The 20,690-nt window shown below is 39.2% G+C and overlaps 1 protein-coding gene across 6 annotated transcripts in view; it reads right to left on the minus strand.

Moving 5' to 3' along the window:
- The window catches only part of SLC4A7 (solute carrier family 4 member 7), a 101,759-nt gene that overhangs the window by 3,564 nt on the left and 77,505 nt on the right, over nucleotides 1-20,690 (minus strand). For 4 of the 6 annotated variants that reach the window (XM_062215396.1, XM_062215399.1, XM_062215395.1 and 1 more), the window contains 9 exons: nucleotides 19,889-20,050; nucleotides 19,426-19,539; nucleotides 18,016-18,177; nucleotides 17,499-17,750; nucleotides 13,408-13,476; nucleotides 11,857-12,030; nucleotides 6,654-6,785; nucleotides 4,964-5,061; nucleotides 1,191-1,298 (listed from right to left, as the gene is read on the minus strand). In XM_062215396.1, coding sequence (XP_062071380.1) covers nucleotides 1,191-1,298; nucleotides 4,964-5,061; nucleotides 6,654-6,785; nucleotides 11,857-12,030; nucleotides 13,408-13,476; nucleotides 17,499-17,750; nucleotides 18,016-18,177; nucleotides 19,426-19,539; nucleotides 19,889-20,050 — 1,271 coding nt within the window. The remainder of the gene's footprint in view (nucleotides 1-1,190; nucleotides 1,299-4,963; nucleotides 5,062-6,653; nucleotides 6,786-11,856; nucleotides 12,031-13,407; nucleotides 13,477-17,498; nucleotides 17,751-18,015; nucleotides 18,178-19,425; nucleotides 19,540-19,888; nucleotides 20,051-20,690) is intronic. The other 2 variants (XM_062215420.1, XM_062215407.1) reach the window with 1 other exon arrangement.

The following is a 20,690-nucleotide window of genomic DNA, read 5'->3' on the forward strand; positions in this document are numbered from 1 at the left end:
CTGCCCAGTCCACAAGTAACGAAGGCAAGGTCCTCCCAATATTTTTATGTTAAATGATACAGCAAGACATTCTCTTTATTCCCTTGTGGTTTGGAATAAAGGGGCAAAGGCACACAATAGGCAGAAGTCTAAAACACACATTAATATATAAGCATTTGGGCCAAGGGTATTGACAAAGTGTGACAAATTACCAAGAGTAAAATGAATATTCATAGTGAAATGGTGCCTGCACAGAATGATCCAAAAATGAGAGTTTAACTTCAAAATTTTTTCCACACTAAAGGTAGAAATGAAGAAAGGAATTAGCCTGGCTTAGAAAATCAGAACTCATAAAATAATTACAGGAAGGAAAAACATGATGATAAAGATTAAGTGGTAAAATGACTCTAAAAGAGGGGAGGCAAAGAATGAGAAAAAGCTGCTTGATTATTTTAAGACAGAGCCCAGAAAAGACAGCAAATTAAACAGAAATAGTTGTATGATTACTTGCCTAGCAGAATATAATGACACTCAAACCAAACTTTGGCACAAAGTGTACACAGAAGATTTATTGAATGTGAATCAGTTAGTACCTTTATAGGATGATACCCCATTTCCCTAGAGACTGAGATTAAGGTACTAATTATTATCAAAATAGAATCCCTGAGGTCTCAGGCCTTAAAGCAATGGCAAAAGCAAGAAAAAAAGTTATATAATGTGTTATGTCCATTAGAAGACTGGACGGACTTTATACAATGGATTAACTTTCTCCCACTTCAAGAAAAACATTTGTCTCCCCTAAAGAAAAGGTATGCTAAAATCAAAACAACAAAACACAAAAGGGAAAATTCTTTTTTCTTGGACCATTAGAGAAAATGACTGAGGTATCATTCAATTATACTTCATTTAAGCATGAAAAATTACCTTTTTTATATGGTTTTGGCCTTTATAGATTTATTCCATACTGTTAAGGAATTTATTTTTTGTAAAATAATAAAAATAGGCAACTTTAAACTGAAAAATGAAAAAAAAATTATGTATACCTGACTCCAGTATACAGTAAAAGGAAGACAGGAAAAGGAAAGCTGGTTTTGTTAAGGAGAATATAAATTAGGCAAATTAAGTTAATTGTAATGGTTTTACTGCATAGCTATAGGTAAGTAAAATGAAAAATAGCTATAGTTAGAAAATGCATAAATAATTATAGCTACCTCGTGTTAGATCTGGTTACTTTGGCATTCTCAGTATTCATGGAAAGTGCCTTCCACTGTGCAGTTTTGGCCATTTCATCTGATATGTTAACAACTGAGGGATCGACACTGAAGAACAAACACACTTTGTGGTTAGTATTCAGTACTTGCATAAGCATTAATATTGTCACTTTCTGTCTTACGTGTTTATTTGCTTCCACCAACTCAAAACTGAGAAAATCCTTGCCATGCACTGAAACTAGGATCAAGCAAGGTACCAGAATTTTGGAGTTACGTTATAAAGGCTTCAAGGAAGATTACATCTTTCTTTATAACTAAAACTAGTAGTGAGATTAACTAAATTAGGATTTATTTATGGGACTTCACCTCAGAATTCAGTTTGGGGTTTTATTAGCTATGGTGCTCTTTAAGCATCTTGGCTCTGAGTACCAGTATACTATTGAAATAATATAAGAGAATACATTAATGTGCTTATAAATAATAATACAGCGGCTGGTGCCGTGGCTCAATAGGCTAATCCTCCGCCTGCGGCGCCAGCACACCAGGTTCTAGTCCCGGTCAGGGCACCGGATTCTGTCCCGGTTGCCCCTCTTCCAGGCCAGCTCTCTGCTGTGCCCCAGGAGAGCAGTGGAGGATGGCCCAAGTCCTTGGGCCCTGCACGACATGGGAGGCCAGGAGAAGCACCTGGCTCCTGCCTTCGGATCAGCATGGTGCGCCGGCCGCAGCGCTCCGGCCGCGGCGGCCATTGGAGGGTGAACCAACAGCAAAGGAAGACCTTTCTCTCTGTCTCTCTCTCTCACTGTCCACTCTACCTGTCGAAAAAAAAAATAATAATAATACAGTGTCATATCAGTTAGAAAATTTTGTTAACTGATACAAATTTCAGTCTCATCAAATATTTAGACAGAAAAGCCAAGACTATAATTTTTAAAGCCCTTGTTTTTCATAGTCTTTATAAATCATTAAAAGACTTTGAAGTAACATCTCAAAGTTGAAAAGAAAGGTCTGGAAAATATTTCAACAGTTAACACAAAAATACCACACTTAACTGGCATTTACATTTTTAGTGTAAAATTGTTACTTTATCGAATCTATCAAAATCCAAAGGAGAGAATATTGTCTACTTATTACAAAAGACATAAATGTATTACAAAACTGAATTTAAGACCCCAAATCCAATAATAATGATGATATCCATAAATAATTAATTTTGGGCTCAAGGTTGTCAGTCACAAGTAATATGAAAGTTGTGAAGTTAATAGAAATTCATTTGTCTTCACCAAAAGATTTCATGCAGACAAGCTACAAATACAAATGTCAAATTAGATCATGTTAATAATGTGATCCATTAAAAAAAAACAGAGGGGGAACAGTGAGGACTGTGAAGGCACCAGTAACTTTTTGTTCTTAATTTGGGTGTTGGTTTTGAGCGTGCTCAGATTCATCATCTGTACACTTATGTGAATTTCTTGATATATACACTTTATTTCAAATACATGTTTAAATTAAAAAAATAAACAATGTGATGGCAGCTAGGTTATGAATGGCTAAGAACACCATTCTAAAAGTGCTGATTTGTTCATGCTTTAAATCAGAACATTGATTAAAAGAAAGACTGCAGGGAAGAAGGACACGGCCATTTAAAAGTCTCTGGAAATCTGAACACCCAATTTCACAAGGGCAGAGTCATCCAACCTGAAAGCCTGCCTACCCTGAGTAAATACCCAGTCACCTGATGGCCAACTTCAAATAACTGAAGTAAGGAACTCCTGATGGAACTTCCAGCTTTCAAATATCCTCATATAAATAAGAACTTTCCCACTAGCAGAATTTAACATCCTCTTTTGGAAGAAACTATATATTTTATTCGCCAACTCCCAAATAAAACTTGAAAAGTAAACATTGGCCTGCATTATATAAGTTACTTTCATACTTTACAGGATTTTATAGTTTCCAAATGCTGTCATGAACTATCTCCTTTGATCTTCATGGCAAATAATTTTCTGGCATTTGTGATGTTTAAGTCTTAAGCAAAGCATTATGAATCATGGTTCATATCATCATTTAAGTAAAAAAAAAAAAAAGAAAAAAAATCCGTAATTTTTTATAATTATAAGACTTCACTTAAAAGTACATCCATCTATATCCATACTGAAAAAGGGATAAAGCAAGACAACAGAAGTCAGTCCCTAGAACCTGTTTAGAAGCCATCAATGAAATTAATCTATTAATTAATTCATTAATTACACATAGTTAATTAATTACAAAACCCAGAAAAGCAGAACAATGTAGCTGGAGCCATGACAATCTCTTTAGTTTACAGTCTATCAACAGTTGATAAGAGAAAATCATGCAAAGAGACACAATAATGCCAACAATAATATTAATTGTGAAAAGTGGAAAATAATACAAATTCATTTATCACAATTAATCAACATATTCAAGTCCAGGGGCCAGCATTATGGCACAGTGGATAAAGCTGCTACCTGTGACAATGGCATCACGTATGGGCACTGGTTCCTGCTCCACTTCCTATCCAGTTCCTTGCTAATAATGGCCTGGAGAAGCAGCAGCAGATGACCCAAGTCCTTGGGTTCCCCGAACCCACATGGGAGACCTGGCTGAAGATCCTGGCTTTTCTGAATTGGCTCAGGTCTGGCTGTTGCAGCCATTTGGAGAGTGAACCAGTGGATAGAAGACCTGTCTCTCTACCTCCCCCCACCCCATACCTCTTTCAAATAAACAAATAAATCCTTAACTATATACATATATATATATATATATATATATATATATATATATAATACACACACACACACACATGTCCAAATGTGACTTCTGTTAAAATTGATAAAGAATAGTTACAAATTGAAAAACAAAAAGGATTTAAGCAAGTTAATTAAACAGTGTCCAGCATCTGGACAAGGAAGGAACCTATGTATATTCTAAAACTGATTACTCTAACTAGCACTACCTGTTAGCAGAAATGGAATAGATTTGTAGAAACAGGAATCAGATATATACACAAATAGGAGTTTTGAATCTTTTAAAACTACTAAAAACTTCACACTTCCAAATTTCTATATCTTTGGTTCTTAAATTTAAATACAAATCACACAAAATCACACACGAAAAATTATTAAGTTTCACGTACAATTTTTCTGTAATCTGAGTCCTTACCATTAATGGTCAAATCACACATTTGGAAACTAGGAGAGTTTTAGGAATGTTGGGAGATAAGTAAAGCTCATCAGCTGTGCATGAAAGTTAGTTCAAGACTCTGGTCTGGGGGCTGGCGCCATGGCACAGTAAGTTAATCCTATGCCTGCGTCGCCAGCATCCCATATGGGCGCCGGTTCTAGTCCCAGCTGCTCCACTTCCAATCCAGCTCTCTGCTGTGGCCTGGGAAAGCAGTAGAGGATGGCCCAAGTGCTTGGGCCCCTGCACCCACGTGAGAGACCCGGAAGAAGCTCCTGGCTTCAGATCGGTGTAGCTCCGGCCATTGTGGCTACTTGGGGAGTGAACCAGCGGAAGGAAAACCTTTCTCTCTCTGTCTCTCCATCTCACTGTCTGTAACTCTACCTCTAGGTGGGAAAGGAGTGAAGGAACCTCCTTTTCAAATTGTGTATCTTTTAGCTGATATGCCAGAAACAGATTTTATGATCTTTCTAAAAACAGAAGTCAATACTTCAAAGAAACATTACATCATTTACTCATGCACTTACATGTACATAAAAATAAAACAGATTTTACAAAATAAAATTAAATCTCACCTATATTTTAGGGCCTTAACTGGAATTTGCAAGAGACTTCCTCCTTCAAATGGAAGGTGCACAGTCTCCTCATCATCTTGAAGCATGCGTTCGGCTTCCTTGAGAGCACACACACGAAGAGATTACTTTCCTCAGAACATTTCCAAGAGAAAAGGTTAATCTAGAACATGTTAAATTCTTAGAAACCCACACTGATAATATCTGTATCTGCATGACTGAAAATTCCCTTTACAATCATGAACACACACTTGTAGCACAAAATGACACAATCCGTAACAAAGACTAACCTTAAATGCCTTAACTTTTATTTCTATCAGTAAATTGTTAACACTAATTATGTATCGGCTAGTCCACATGAAGTCTGATGACCGGTTAATACAGGTAAACACTGAGAGATCACACTCTGAAATCTCATGTCTCTCACTGCTATGCAACATGAGCAACGCTGCACTGTAAGTCTGGGCTTTTCAATCTCAGCAATTCTGACATCAGTAATTCTTTGCTGCAGAGGGAGGCGCAATATGTAAAAGATATTTCATGGTATCAAAGGTATCTAATCATCAGACACTAGTAGCAGCCCCTCCAAATGTCTCAGACACTGAAAGTGGATGGGGATGTCACTCCAAGTTGAGAATCATCAAGACTGGGGAACTGGGTAAGACTTACGATATGTTAAGGGGAGTGGGATGTAGGGCAGTATAAGAGATCTTCTTCCTTACTAACAGAAATCCCAGCATCTGAAGGTGGCAATGTACCCAGATTTTTATTAAAAAACAAAACAAATGAAAAACACCCCTAAACTAGGTAACTCAGCATTCCTTACAACTCAGTGGGGCCATGTGGTAGAAGAACTCCTTGGGTAACACGTATGGAAAGACCCCTTAAAACAACAAAGAGCCTAGGCTGCTTGAGGGAAAATCCGTTTTGCCCTCTGTCTCTTCCTAATACAAACACAATAGCTGCAACCATTTTGACACAAGAAGTCATGTTAAGGATGGAAACTGCATGCTGAGCATAGAGAAAAGTCCTTGGGAGTGCTTAACTCTAGGACATTTGCTATAAAGAGCTCTTTTACTGGGGCCAGTGCTGTGCCATAGTGAGTAAAACCGCTGCTTGCAGTGCCAGCATCCTACATGGGTGCTGGTTCGAACCCCAGCTGCTGCACTTCCAATCCAGTTCTCTGCTTTGGCCTGGAAAAGCAGTGGATGACCCAAGTGCTTGGGCGCATGACCCAGGGTGGGAGACCCCAATGAGGTTCCTAGCTTCAGCCTGGCCCTACCCTGACCATTGAAGCCATTTGGGAAGTGAACCAGCAGAAAGAAGATCTCTACCTGTCTCTGTCTCTGTCTTCTCCTCTCTCAGTAACACTGCCTTTCAAATAAATAAATAAATGTTTAAAGAAAAGAAATTTTATCAACCTTTAAAACAAAATATTTACTTTTCAGAAAGTATTCTTGTATCAACAGCTAGGGATAACTAAGATGGTGAAATGGGTAAGAGTTTGTTTGGCACCAAGTTAGCTAAACTGTCTGGACCACAGTGTAAGATGGAGATAACTATACCTACATTTTACAAGGCTCTTTTAAAGTCAAGAGGAGCTGATTCAAGTAAAGTGATTATGACAGTGACTGCTATAGTACACAAAATATAAAAAAGGAATGATGCAAATTTCAGATTCTTTCCTTTTTACCTCTTTCTCTTTCTTCTTTTTGTCATCTTCTTTCTTTTTCTTACTCTCTGGCATAAGATCATCAAGCCAACTAAGTTCTCGCTTTGTAAAACACAGGTCCATGAGCTTGCGTACGAAGACTAATGCAAGAACCTTAAAAAAGTCAAGAAGGAAATATTAAGTAACACAATATAAGCTATATCACTTAGAAAAGATAAAAATTATTTATAAAGCATTATAAATAATGAAAACAGGCTGGCGCTGTGGCTTAACAGGCTAATCCTCCGCCTTGCGGCGCCGGCACACCGGGTTCTAGTCCCGGTCGGGGCACCGATCCTGTCCCGGTTGCCCCTCTTCCAGGCCAGCTCTCTGCTGTGGCCAGGGAGTGCAGTGGAGGATGGCCCAAGTGCTTGGGTCCTGCACCCCATGGGAGACCAGGAGAAGCACCTGGCTCCTGCCATCGGAACAGCGCGGTGCGCCGGCCGCAGCGCGCCTACCGCGGCGGCCATTGGAGGGTGAACCAACGGCAAAGGAAGGCCTTTCTCTCTGTCTCTCTCTCACTGTCCACTCTGCCTGTCAAAAAGTAAAAAAAAAAAAAAAAAAAGAAAACATCTCATGTATTCTTTTTAATTACTTCATACTCCATCCATCATATTTCAAAGCAACCAAAGTTCTTTTTGAACTGTCTGCTAAAAAAAAAAATTGAAAAAAGGTATGAAAACAGAAAACAGGAAATGGCATTATTAACCTTCTCCTCAATAAATTCCTGGGAATTCTGCATGAATTATGAAGCAAGTTAAGGATGATAATTATCATCAAAGTAAAAAAAAAAAAAAAACCAACAATTTTTATGACTTCAAATTAGATACATGTTATCTCGTGCCAGCCAGATACAAAAGTATATGTTTAAAAAATCTCTAAGCAATATATTATAAGACCTACTTGTAGCATTTGGTTTTATCTTTCAATTACATGGAAGACAGTGATTACTTTGCTTTTCTTTAACTGTTACAGAGGATGAATGTGTTTCCTACTGCTACACAGCATACATTTGTTCAGGTCATTATGGTTATACTCTGTTCTCTATTAAAGTTGAAGACCTAACCCCCATACCTCAGTACATGATCATATTTGTACACAAATGTAATTAATTAAGATAAAGTCATCCTAGGGTAGAGTGAGTGCCCAATAAAATGTGACTGGTGCTATTAAGTAGCCTTGCCATGTGACGATACAGACACACATCACGTGGCAATGAAGGCAGACTGGAGTTAGTTATGCAGGTGCAATCAAAGGTTTGCCAAAGATGGCCAGTAAATCAGAAGCTAGGAAGAAGCAAGGGGAGTTTGTCCCATGTTTTTAAGGAGGACGGCTTTGCCCACACCATGTCAGACTTCTAGCCTCCAGAAATTCAAGGCGGTGATTTTGTACTGTTTAAAGTCAACCAGTTCATGATACTTGGTTACAGCAGTCTTAGGAAACAAACACAAAAACTGTCACAAAGCCTTTCTTTTAATTTTCCATTTTAAAGCTTTATTTTAATTTAATCAAGTACTTCAAGGGTTTTGGCTGTTCTCATGGAAGCTTTTTTCCTTTTTCTAGCATTATTACTGAGCTACAGACAATCTGCTAATTACCATGCTTCCTAGTGTTTAACCCCTCTACCAGAATTCTTATTAATTCTATCAAGGTTTTTAGTCTTTGATTTTGGTTTAATTGAAGTCACTTTGGTTAAACAATTGCAACCATATTTTCAACACATATGTTCACCATTCTTTTGATACCGAAGTATCACTGTCTATTCAATCATGACATATTAGTCTAAGAAATACTGCTAAATTTGCTAATATTTTAATATATTTATATTACATTAATAAGAAGGCATCCTAGTTCTTTTGTATAACTTCATTAGATTTTTTTTTTTTTTTTTTGACAGGCAGAATGGACAGTGAGAGAGAGAGACAGAGAGAAAGGTCTTCCTTTGCCGTTGGTTCACCCCACAATGGTCACTGCGGCCGGCGCACCGCGCTGATCTGAAGGCAGGAGCCAGGTGCTTCCTCCTGGTCTCCCATGCGGGTGCAGGGCCCAAGTACTTGGGCCATCCTCCACTGCACTCCCTGGCCACAGCAGAGAGCTGGCCTGGAAGAGGGGCAACAGGGACAGAATCCGGCGCCCTGATTGGGACTAGAACCCGGTGTGCTGGTGCCACAAGGCGGAGGATTAGCCTATTGAGCCGTGGCGCCAGCCACTTCATTAGATTTAAGTTTCCATTACTGCAACTGTCTATTCTATTTTTTTTTTTTTGTAAAGATTTATTTATTTATTTGAAAGAGTTACACAAAGAGAAGGAGAGGCGGGGAGTGCAGAGGGAGGCGGGGAATCTTCCATCTGCTGGTTTACTCCTCAGTTGGCTGCAACAGCTCATCCGAAGCCAGGAGCCAGGAGCCAGGAACTTCCTCCGGGTCTCCAATACAGGTGCGGGGGCCCAAGGACTTGAACCATCTTCCACTGCTTTCCCAGGCCACAGCAGAGAGCTGGATGGGATGTGCAGCAGCCAAGACTTGAACTGGCACCCATATGGGATGCCGGCACTGCATGTGGCAGCTTTACCTGCTATGCCATAGCACCAGCCCCAATTATCTATTCTTTAAATTAAGCTGTTAACCAATCTGAGGCTTGTCTTTAAGAGCAGATCTTTGGCCGGTGCCATGGCTCAATAGGCTAATCCTCTGCCTTGTGGCGCCGGCACACCAGGTTCTAGTCCCGATCGGGGCACCGGATTCTGTCCCGGTAGCCCCTCTTCCAGGCCAACTCTCTGCTGTGGCCAGGGAGTGCAGTGGAGGATAGCCCAAGTGCATGGGCCCTGCAGCCGCATGGGAGACCAGGAGAAGCACCTGGCTCCTGCCTTCAGATCAGCGCGGTTGCCGGCTGCAGCGCGCCGACTGCGGCGGCCATTGGAGGGTGAACCATCGGCAAAAAGGAAGACCTTTCTCTCTGTCTCTCTCTTTCACTGTCCACTCTGCCTGTCAAAAGAAAAAAAAAAAAGAGCAGCTCTTTAACCATTTTTTCAGTCTCGTCTATGGGCCATACACAAGTTTTTACCTCTGTGTATTTTGGAAATTCATAAGCTTGAATAAAATGGAGAGGATTCCTTCCCTCAAGATCCGGGCTGACAAACCATGGCTGCTGGGTCACATCTGGTCTGCTACCTGTTCTTAGCCTTTGAGCTAAGAATCAGTACAGACTGAGAACCAATTAAAAGAAATGCTATCCCAAACAAACAAAAAAGCCCTTGTACAATTACATTTTTTGGCCGGCGCCGCGGCTCACTAGGCTAATCCTCCGCCTTGCGGCGCCGGCACACTGGGTTCTAGTCCCGGTCGGGGCACCGATCCTGTCCCGGTTGCCCCTCTTCCAGGCCAGCTCTCTGCTGTGGCCCGGGAGTGCAGTGGAGGATGGCCCAAGCGCTTGGGCCCTGCACCCCATGGGAGACCAGGAGAAGCACCTGGCTCCTGCCATCGGAACAGCGCGGTGCGCCGGCCGCAGCGCGCTACCGCGGCGGCCATTGGAGGGTGAACCAACGGCAAAAGGAAGACCTTTCTCTCTGTCTCTCTCTCTCACTGTCCACTCTGCCTGTCAAAAATTAAAAAAAAAAAAAAAAATTACATTTTTTATTTCAGTAAGAATCTGTGCACATTTGCTTTATTTCTCTCTCATTATGTAAGTACCTATGGCCTACAAAGCCTAAAATTACTACTGGGCTCTTTACAGGGAACTTTGCTATTCCCTGCTGAAGATGTTTGCATTTATTACTACAGATGCATGCAGTATTTTCTTAAAACCTCTTGGATGTCCTCCATATCCCTGGTCTTCTCTCTTTTCTCCTTCCCCACCTTGTGTATTGCATTGTCTCACTTCTTTACTCAGCTTGGAAGGGTTTTATCCATTATTGATCTTTACAAATAAAAAAACTTGGTTACATTTTAAGTTCCCCTGAATAATACAGGCAATGAAAAGCACACAGCTTCCTAACTATAATTTTAGCTGTGTTCAAAGGTTTAGATAGACATTGCTATAAGTTCTCTCTTCTAATACCTCTATATGATTTTGTAACTACATTTTCTATCTTGGAATTATTTGGAACAGTGTTCAATTTCAAATAATTAAGATTATTTTAGTGACTTTCTGTTTTTATTAGTAAACTAACTGTAATTGTCAAATACTACCTGAATAATTTTTACGATTTTCTTTGTGGTCATGTATATAACCAATTTTCATGTGATATTTACAAAGAAATGAACAGTCTCTCCTTGTAAGCATACAATATTTGATGATGATCTAATGAATTAATTGTCTTATTAAAGTCACTCATAGTCTTCATAACTTTTTAAATGAAGATTGGTCAATTTGTGAAAAATATATATTGAGATATCCTATTAAAGAACCATACTCTTGGCACTGGCGTTGTGACACAGCAGGTTAAGCCACCACCTGCGATGCTGGCATCCCATAGGAGCACCAGTTTGAGGCCTGGCTGCTCCATTTCCAATCCAGCTCCCTGCTAACAGGCTTGGGAAGGCAGCAGAAACGCATGTGGGAGACCCCAATGATGGAGTTGGAGGGTCCTGACTTCAGCCTGGCCTAGCCCTGGACATTGAGGCCATTTGAGGAGTAAACCATTGGATGAAAGATCTCCCTCTCTAACTCTGCCTTCCAAGTAAGTAAATAAATCTTAAAAAATTTTAAAAATTAAAAAAAATCTGTTTTGAGTTTTACTATGATTTTTATTCCATAAATGTCCCAAATTCTGAAGTTGTTTAAGAATACAAAATAGAGTTTTCTAGCCCAAGGATGAAAAAACAAAACAAATGAAATTAAGAAAATTCAAAGAAAACTCAGACTGAAAAATAACTAGTTTATGTTTATAGCTAGAAACTAATCCACATTTTCAACCATGTAAGATGCTTAACCAAGTAAGCTGGGTTTTCAATTCTGCAAATACTGTCATTAATTTATGCCATTAATTCTTGCCTCAAAGTTACGGTAAACAGTATATTTCTAGCCTAATTTGTCTTTATAAGTATGCTCTATATAGGATAATGGAACATAATGGGTTAAAATGAGCTATTCCTTTTCTTAAAGACAGTTAAAAATTTAATGAGAGAATTGCAAAAAATGTTATTAATCAGTGAAAAATAAGCCTGAAAAAAACAAAAACACTTACCATCATGGGGAAAACTACTGCAGCAGCTGAAGCTTTTATCACCCACAAGAGAATCAGACAAGTGAGCTGCACGACAGTGAAGATGTGCACCTTCCAGAGAGGCACGTACCGGAGGTATATCAGGTCAGGCTGATGCTTAGCGGGCATTCCAAACAGCTTTATGCGGTCAAAAAACTGCACGTAGGAGGGAAAAGCAAAGAGAAAAGTTTTCAAAAACATATGGTCTCTGTTATTTAGGATCAGAAATTATGCATAACCTTAGAGTTGTATGTATTAGATTTAAACTTGAACTTCCTTGGTATGTTCTGTTAGCGTAGGAGAATGGTCCAGCTAAGATTCTCTGTATCCGGGGCGGGGAGAGACAAAGCAACTGCAACAACCAGCTTACTACAGCAGTTAGCTTCATCAGAAAACTCAAGACAGACTTTTAATTTGGGGGATTAAAATAATTATGATGAATTTATCTGCTATAATCAAATATACAAATCATTTCACCTCATGAATTTGCTTTCTGATGTGTACAATAGGAGAGTAACAGTCTGCATTACCCCTAAGGTTCTTTCTAAGCCTAACACCACTAATTCTATGAATATAACTTCTGGTAAAAATTACCAGTTCCTAGCTCATTGAAAATGAAACTATGAGTTAATTATACTTGGTCTTTTTTGAGCTTTAATTTCCTCAGTTATAAATTGAGAATAACATCTGCCCTATCCACCTCACAGAACTTTGTATAAAAAGTTATGAGATACTGAGATTTTTTAACCACGGAGAGAATAGATTGAAACCATAATGATGCTGTCTTAGAGGACTCCTGCCAGCCACCAGCCCACTTGCTGGCAACTCTAGATAACATGCTTCCCATGAGAAGAGATGGCCATGGGGTGCTACCTGCACTGATCCAAATGTTTTATACTAAAACTTGGTTAGGGTGAATCTTAATACATGCCATCAGTTTTTTTCATAAATAGGAAAAAAACAGAGTGGTGAAACTACTGGGTTCTGGCCTTGGTTCCAGTAAATATTAATAATTTCCTCTTTCTTTTTCATGATTTACAAAATTAGGATTTTTTTCCTTTTCTTTTACTCTTTTCCCAACCATTGTTCTGAGGATCACAGAAAACAATTTATGGTCTAGGGCCTTCTAAATTGTATTAGGCCATATAATGGCAGGTACAACCATTTTTATGGGAAACTATTCCTTCTGTGGACTGAAATTACTATTCTATATGTGACAAACAGCACTTTTTTCCCATTCCAATTCTTTTGATCCTCCTTCTTGCAACACTAGTCTTTATTGAGAGCTACAGGGCCTTTCACTGGCTTTAATTACAAATAGGTTAGGGCCATGTCAGGCCATGATCTCATTCTCTGGGGGGAAAATGTGCAATAAGCAACAGACAATTGGCAAGCATGTACTTGAAGTTACCACTTCGAAAAATAATCTGCTCCCAAACAGTTGAGAAGACGTCACAACCATCATAAAAACAATCTTTATAAATTTTAAACATTTAAGTTGTCCTATAAAAACACGAAATATCTAAGACTTGCCTGGATTCCTTTTAGTGAAGAAACACCCATGTAAAGGAAAACACCATACAGAACAGGCATTGGGATAAACTGCAAGTAAAATGGCCACAATCAGAATGTATGTTACTAAAACCATTTCATGTTAATGTATATACAAAACATAAGCAATAAGTAACTATGGGTACCAAACGGGGAAGATCCTTAAGGATGAGGATTAGATCAGCCTAACATTTCTATACAGGAGAAACACCATCATAAACAATGACCTCCTTGAAAAACTTCTCTTCTACATCTTCCTTCCTTAAAAGGGATTATATGCTCGGTGGTGGAGAGCAAGGGCACTACCAAAGTACTTGGGTTTAAAAACCCATTTAATTTTTTAATTGAAACAACCTTTCTGTACTTAATTTCTACTTCAGATCACCATAAAGATTAAGGGACTTCAAATACACTAAACATTCACAAAAATACCTGATATATATGAATCACACATGCAGTATCCAGGAACACAGTGGCATCTAACAACTGTAGTAACTGAAATGCACCTCCAAATTCAAGTCTCTTTCACTTGGCAGGGTATCCCTAAATGCCCACCTGGCACACACCCAGCATTGCTACAAGAAAGCCTGGCTCTTCATAGGTCCTGTCCACTTACTCAAAGCCATCATCAGGCCAAAAGTCCCCAAGGAAAGAGGACTCAACAACCATAGAGGAAAACCACAGCCACTACACCTCTACCAGCCAACCTAGTATGTCTCTTCCAAGGATCTTGGAAGAAAAGAAAACTTCAGAATCATAAGGAAAAGGAATAATCAGAAAAGCTCCTAGAAACTAAAGGTAAAATGATCAATACAACTAAAAGAATTTTATAACAATAGCTTGGATAAGACTAAAGATCCATGTAATGATGTGCAAAACTGAGGTAATTTTCTTTAATAGTGAAGGGGAGAGAAGATAAGAACAAATCCAGACAGCCTGAGATCTTTAGAGTTGACGACATTTCTAACTGAGGGAATAGAGAAGAAAAACAGTAAACTAAAATCACCACAGCTGAAGAAAAGTTTCAGGAGTAAAATGACCCAGAGAGACTAGCAGGGTAAATGAAAACCTTCTATCTACCCATCAGCCCTTCCACCTATCAACCTGCCTACCCACCCACCTAAAGTCCAGAATCTCAGGAGTAAAAAGGAATTTCACAAGCTTCTAAAGGTCTTCTCTCCACCCTGCCCCCTCCTGTTTAGGCAACACTGACTTTAAGGCCCAAAGGAAAATTATTTTGAACCTGAAATGTATATCCAACCATGGATGAAAAGCTGGAGTAAACAAAGGCATTCTGAAGCACTAAGAACTCTAAGTTTAGAACTGATGGTAGCATGTATCAAGTCCTTCAGGAATACAAAAAGGAAAAAGGGAACCCACACATACCATTTTTTTAAAGTGAGAGAAGTTAACAGATACAAAGAAAACGTATGGAGAATTTAATTTAGGCTTGGGCTGTTATTCATCAGGCAGCAGTTTTTTAGTGAAGGCCATCTATTCCTGCCTCTGCACTGAGTGGTCACAGTGCTCTGCCCCCAGCAAATGTTATCACCATAATACAGCTCATGTGTTTCCAAAGTAATCACATTTTTATGAGTACAATTTAACTCAGAGAAAAAGCATGCAGGCTTAATTTTAAGTAAAGTGCAGAATGTAAATGTTAGTAACCTTTGTAATTATAAAACTAAAAGTGTACACCAACACACATACGTAACAGACAGTGGGCGTTAGGCACCTATCAGCATGCTGAACTCATCATGAAAGATGTGCCCTAGTCAGAGGCTCTCAAAAATTTAATATAAAATTTAAAGATATTTTAAAATAATGATGAACACCTGAAAAATTAAGCAACATAGTTTTGTGAGAACTTCTAATTTCTAAGACAAAATCCAAAGTGTAAAAAAGCACTGAAAAACATTTTTGGATGAGTATATGTGGGCTGGGGCGGGGGGTGGGGGGAACGACGACCCTGCCTCACACGTGATGCAGTACTTGGAAAGGAAAGGATCCGGTAGACTGCTAACAACATGCAGGGACTCCCAGGTGTCCCTGGACTGGACTTTGAGAATCATGGTTTTAGGTAAAGAGATTTGGTCTAAACCAAATAAATAAGCTGGAAAAACTAAAAACAAAGTTAAAAGGTGTTTGCCTTTGGAGGAAAGTCAAACAGAAAAGTCACTTTCCATGGCAGAGCTTTCTCTATATTCCACTTTGTTAAAATTCCCTGCTTACCTGAAGATAATTCGTAGAAGTTTTAGAAAGTACTTTAAAACTCTAAGTGGCTGGGGTAGGCATTTGGCGAGGCAATTAAGATGCCACTTTGGATGCCCACATCCCACACCAGAATGCCCAGGCTGCACAGCCAGCTCCATTTCCTATTCCAGCTTCCTGCTAATGTAGACTCTGGGAGGTGAAACGGAATGGCTTAAGTACTTGGGTCTTTGCCACCTATGTGGAACACCTGCATGAATTCCTAGTTCCTGGCTTCAGCCAGGCCTAGTCCAAACTGTGAGCACTCAGAGCAGGGAACCAGTGTGTGGAAGCTTTCCCTCAGTCTCTATCTGCCTTTCAAATAAATAAAAAATAAATTTTATTTTCAAAAATTAGGATGTAAAGGGCAACCTTCATAAATGGGTAACTGCATCCTTGTAAGACTGCACTAAATATTTCTCCTCTTGTCCCCATGCACTTCTGAAGCCCTCATGTTATAACCACCTATTTCCCTGTTTTACCAGACTGTCAAGTTATTAACAGTAGACAATAACATATTCTATTTAATATTGTTTTCCCAATGTCTAACAGCACAACAAATACTCAAAAAAAAAAAAAAAAAAAAAAAGCCTGGTGAATTATTGGCTGGTTGAGTCCATGAAAGGAGGCCAAGGAATTTCAACACTTAACTATGACTTTTTTTTTAAGTTACTTCAGATGTATACAAAAACTGCACCCCTCGAGTTTATATTCTAAGATTCTTTGCTTAATTTTCTTTACAACAAAACTAACTAAAATACCACGATGAAAAACAAGGGCGAACTCTTAAATTACAAACAGAAAATTTCAGATTAAATATTTAGCTATCCTTGTTATTTTATAGAAAAATCATTAGATTAGGCCAGCTACGTGGCTCACTAGGCTAATCCTCTGCCATGCAGCACTGGCACACCGGGTTCTAGTCCTGGTCGGGGCGCCGGATTCTGTCCCGATAGCCCCTCTTCCAGGCCAGCTCTCTGCTATGGCCCGGGAGTGCAGTGGAGGATGGCCCAAGTGCATGGGCCCTGCACCCGCATGGGAGACCAGGAGGAAGCACCTGGCTCCTGCCTTCAGATCAGCGCGGCTGCCGGCTGCAGCGCGCCGACTGCGGCGGCCATTGGAGGGTGAACCATCGGCAAAAAGGAAGACCTTTCTCTCTGTCTCTCTCTCTTTCACTGTCCACTCTGCCTGTCAAAAGAAAAAAAAAAAAAAAAAAAGAGCCAGCTCTCTGCTGTGGCCAGGGAGTGCAATGGAGGATGGCCCAAGTGCCTTTCTCTCTGTCTCTCTTTCACTATCCACTCTGCCTGTAAAAAAAAAAAAAAAAAAGAGAGAGAGAGACTATAAATGTCAAAAAAAAAAATCATTAGATTAATTAACACTAGCTATTTTTGCTTTTCTGATAAGTGTTTATTACTCTTTTTATTCATTTAGTGTATCAGTAAAAGCACATTAAATTCATTAATTACAATATTTTCAGTTTGGTCAAATAACAAATTTCTATCCATCTTTCAATGTCAGTTCCTCTTATATGCTTATAAAAGCTTCTGGATATATTCTCCTTTAACCAAGCCAGTAATTATCTCCTTCCAAAACTATTTAGTCTTTAATACTACCCTTTTATATTATTGTTAAAATGGATAAACTACAACTGAAATGCTTTCTATAGTAAAAGCCTTACCAAATATTATTTTCCAAGTCAACTGGATTAAGCAAAAGTAATTTTAAGTAATATTTTAAGTAAATTTTAATGGTTCATTTTCACACAACCAATAAAAATGTTCTGACAAGTAAAATTTAAAAATACTGAAGAAAGAGATTTTTACCTTTAGAACTGAAGTCATAAACACAGAGAGGCCCATTAGAATGAAAATCATTAGCCCTGTAACCCGCTGTTCACGAATTCCCAAAAACTTGGGTTGTTCCCCTGGAGCAGAACATTCAGATTCAACTTTTAAGCTGTTGACATGACTTATTGACAACACTGTTGCAGCCACAAACCATGGCAGGCCCATGACAGAGCAAACTCCCAACATAACACCAACCATGAGCAAATCAAGGTGGTAGCCAGCTCCTTTCTGAAAAGTGAAACGAACACGATTATTTTAAGTATGAATTGGTCTCTCAGGATAGAATTCTAAATGATTTATAAAAAGAAGGAAGAAACTGATTTTCATCTTCCATCTTGTAATATTCTAATAATTATTAACATATATCGAACTCCTGATAATTCTTTTTTTAAACTTTTATTTAGTAGATATAAATTTCCAAAGTGCAGTTTATGGATTACAATGGCTTTTTCCCCACCATTCCTGATAATTCTTGAGGCAAAATTTAAGTTACCTTCAGTTTGTGCTCCTTTCTGTTTATGATTACAGCTGTAATTTGTTGATCCATAAAGATGAGAATAGTGCAAAGCAGAGCTGGAATAGCAGCTATAAGTAAGGTCCACCAAGGATTGTCTCCCAATGGGCTTATGATCCACCCCCTATTTGGATCAGTAGGCTGTTAAAAAAAATTAACAAGAATAAAGAGGAAAGTTTCCCTCTTCTATTACACTCAACTTCCACAACATCGACGGAGGCTATACCAAGAAATGGCAAGGAGTAGGAAAGAACTGCATTAAGCCTGGGGGTGTACAGTGAATTATCTGCAAAGACAGCCATAGGAATCCCTCCCATTCCTACAGGTATGCCCCATGCCCTGTGACTTAGGCACTCTTTCCTTCTAGTTAAGTTTCTGGAAGGGCAGTGTTTCTGACGGTAAATGACCGGAAAGGTCTCTTTAGCCCTTTCCAGCAGAAATCTGATGCATTCTGCAAGAAAAATGATATTTAATCAAAGCATTCATTTGAATTCTCTTCTTTTGTTCTAAATTTATATACATTTTCATATAGTCATTCTTTTCATTCCACCTCTTCTGCTTGTGCTTGTATGGTAAAAGGGAAAACACCTTGGGGCCGGCACTGTGGCACAGCGGGTTAATGCCCTGGCCTGAAGCGCCAGCATCCCATATGGGCACCGGTTCAAGACCTGGCTGCTCCACTTCAAATCCAGCTCTCTGCTGTGGCCTGGGAAAGCAGGATGGCCGAAGTCCTTGGGCCCCTGTACCCGCATGGGAGACCCGGAGGAAGCTCTTGGCTCCTGGCTTTGGATCAGCGCAGCTCCGGCCATTGCGGCCAATTAGGGAGTGAACCAGCGGATAGAAGACCTCTCTCTCTCTCTTTCTCTCTCTCTCTCTGCCTCTCCTCTGTGTAACTCTTTCAAATAAATGGATACATCTTTAAAAAAAAAAAAACAAAAAACACCTTTTGAGCCATATCACTGATTATATGTGCATTTAGTAAACTATGTGTCTTTTAGAAGTGGATGGTTTAAAAGAGATCAGAAATTTACCTAAGGTCTCTGCCACTTCTATAAATTCTAGCTTAGATAAACTTCTTTTTTTTTAAAGAAATACAGGATTTCTTCTCTTTCTCAATGTACATCAAGAATTTCAGCTAGAAGAAGAGCTGCGTTTTTAAAATGGCTCCCATCTCCTCACCATGGAAAATATTCTCTCTCCAGTGGATCAGCTTTTATACTCGTCTCTTTTTATGGTATCATTTTTTATATGTGAAATGTACACAATTTCTCCTTTCAAAGAGTTCTTTGAAGAATTATACATATTTTTTAAATAACTATTTAGGAGGCAATACCTCACCTTGCACTAGTTTGGTATTTCCAAACAATGGCTGCTTGTTCTAATCCTTACCTCAAATTTTTCAGGAACATGAAGCTTAGGAGATGGAACTCCTACAAGGTAGTCAATTGCAACCATTATTACTATTGTGAGAAATACAGCAAAGTCACTGATTGTCGATCGCACCTATGTTAAAGGGATTAGGTTAATATAAACATAGAGATACCATGTGTACTTTCTAAGTAATTCATATCTTTTTTCAGATAAAATACATCACTGGACAGTACGACATGTTATCACTGAAATACATTTGTATGTAATTCTTTCCCCAAAGAAACATGTTTCACAATTAACCCACCCATCTCTCATGGAACTGTTATCTTTCTATTGTGGCTCAGATATGTAAAACACAGTTTTCAGTATGAATAATTTCTTTATAACTATGTGGCATAAAGTAGTAGCTTCAAATTTATTCCCAGAAATAAGCCAAGGAAATGAACATTTCACCAGATTTCCAAAATTACATTCCTGTTACCTTGGTAGGAAAATAACGCTTGGTCTTAAATTGCTTGAGGAATGAAGACAGGAAAAATGTTGTGAAAAATAAGATGACACACCAGAAGAGCACATCAGGAATATAAGGTCCATGAAGACCACAAGCTGAGCCTACAAAGATACCATGGAAGGTTTTGCACTCCTAGAGAAAAGAAAGAAGAGGGAACGCTTTCTCAAATAACCAATGAATTAGTAGGGCACTTCATTGGCTTTAAAATGTAACTAATTTTAAGACACAGAATTATGTTTCACTAGAAAAGACAGTGTCAAGTCAACTGTTAACACTTGAGCAATTAATTGCAAAACTCACACTGAGTTCAGAGATAGTACTTTTCATTTACTAGGTAACTTAAATCACCAAAACACAGTATTTTGTGAAGTTATTTCATATACTTCTTTCTTTCAATTATACATTCCCATTAATGAAGGCTCTCAGTATTATTTGTGAAATGTTTTCTCTGCATTCTTGCTGGCCCACAATTTTGCCATCTTTTCTTTTTTTCTAAAGAAGTAGTTTGGGGCCGGCGCTGTGGCCTAGTAGATAAAGCCACCGCCTGCAGCGCCGGTTTCCCATATGGACACTGGTTCGAGACCCGGAAGCTCCGCTTCCGAACCAGCTCTCTCCTATGGCCTGGGAAAGCAGTAGAAGGCCCAAGTCCTTGGGCCCTTGCACCTGCATGGGGAGACCTGGAAGAAGCTCCTGGCTCCTGGCTTCAGATTGGCCCAGCTCTGGCCATTGCGGCCAATTGGGGAGTGAACCAGCAGATGGAAGACCTCTCTCT

The sequence above is a fragment of the Lepus europaeus genome, chromosome 2 (assembly GCF_033115175.1).
Source record: "Lepus europaeus isolate LE1 chromosome 2, mLepTim1.pri, whole genome shotgun sequence".
NCBI classification, from domain to species: Eukaryota; Metazoa; Chordata; class Mammalia; order Lagomorpha; family Leporidae; genus Lepus; species Lepus europaeus.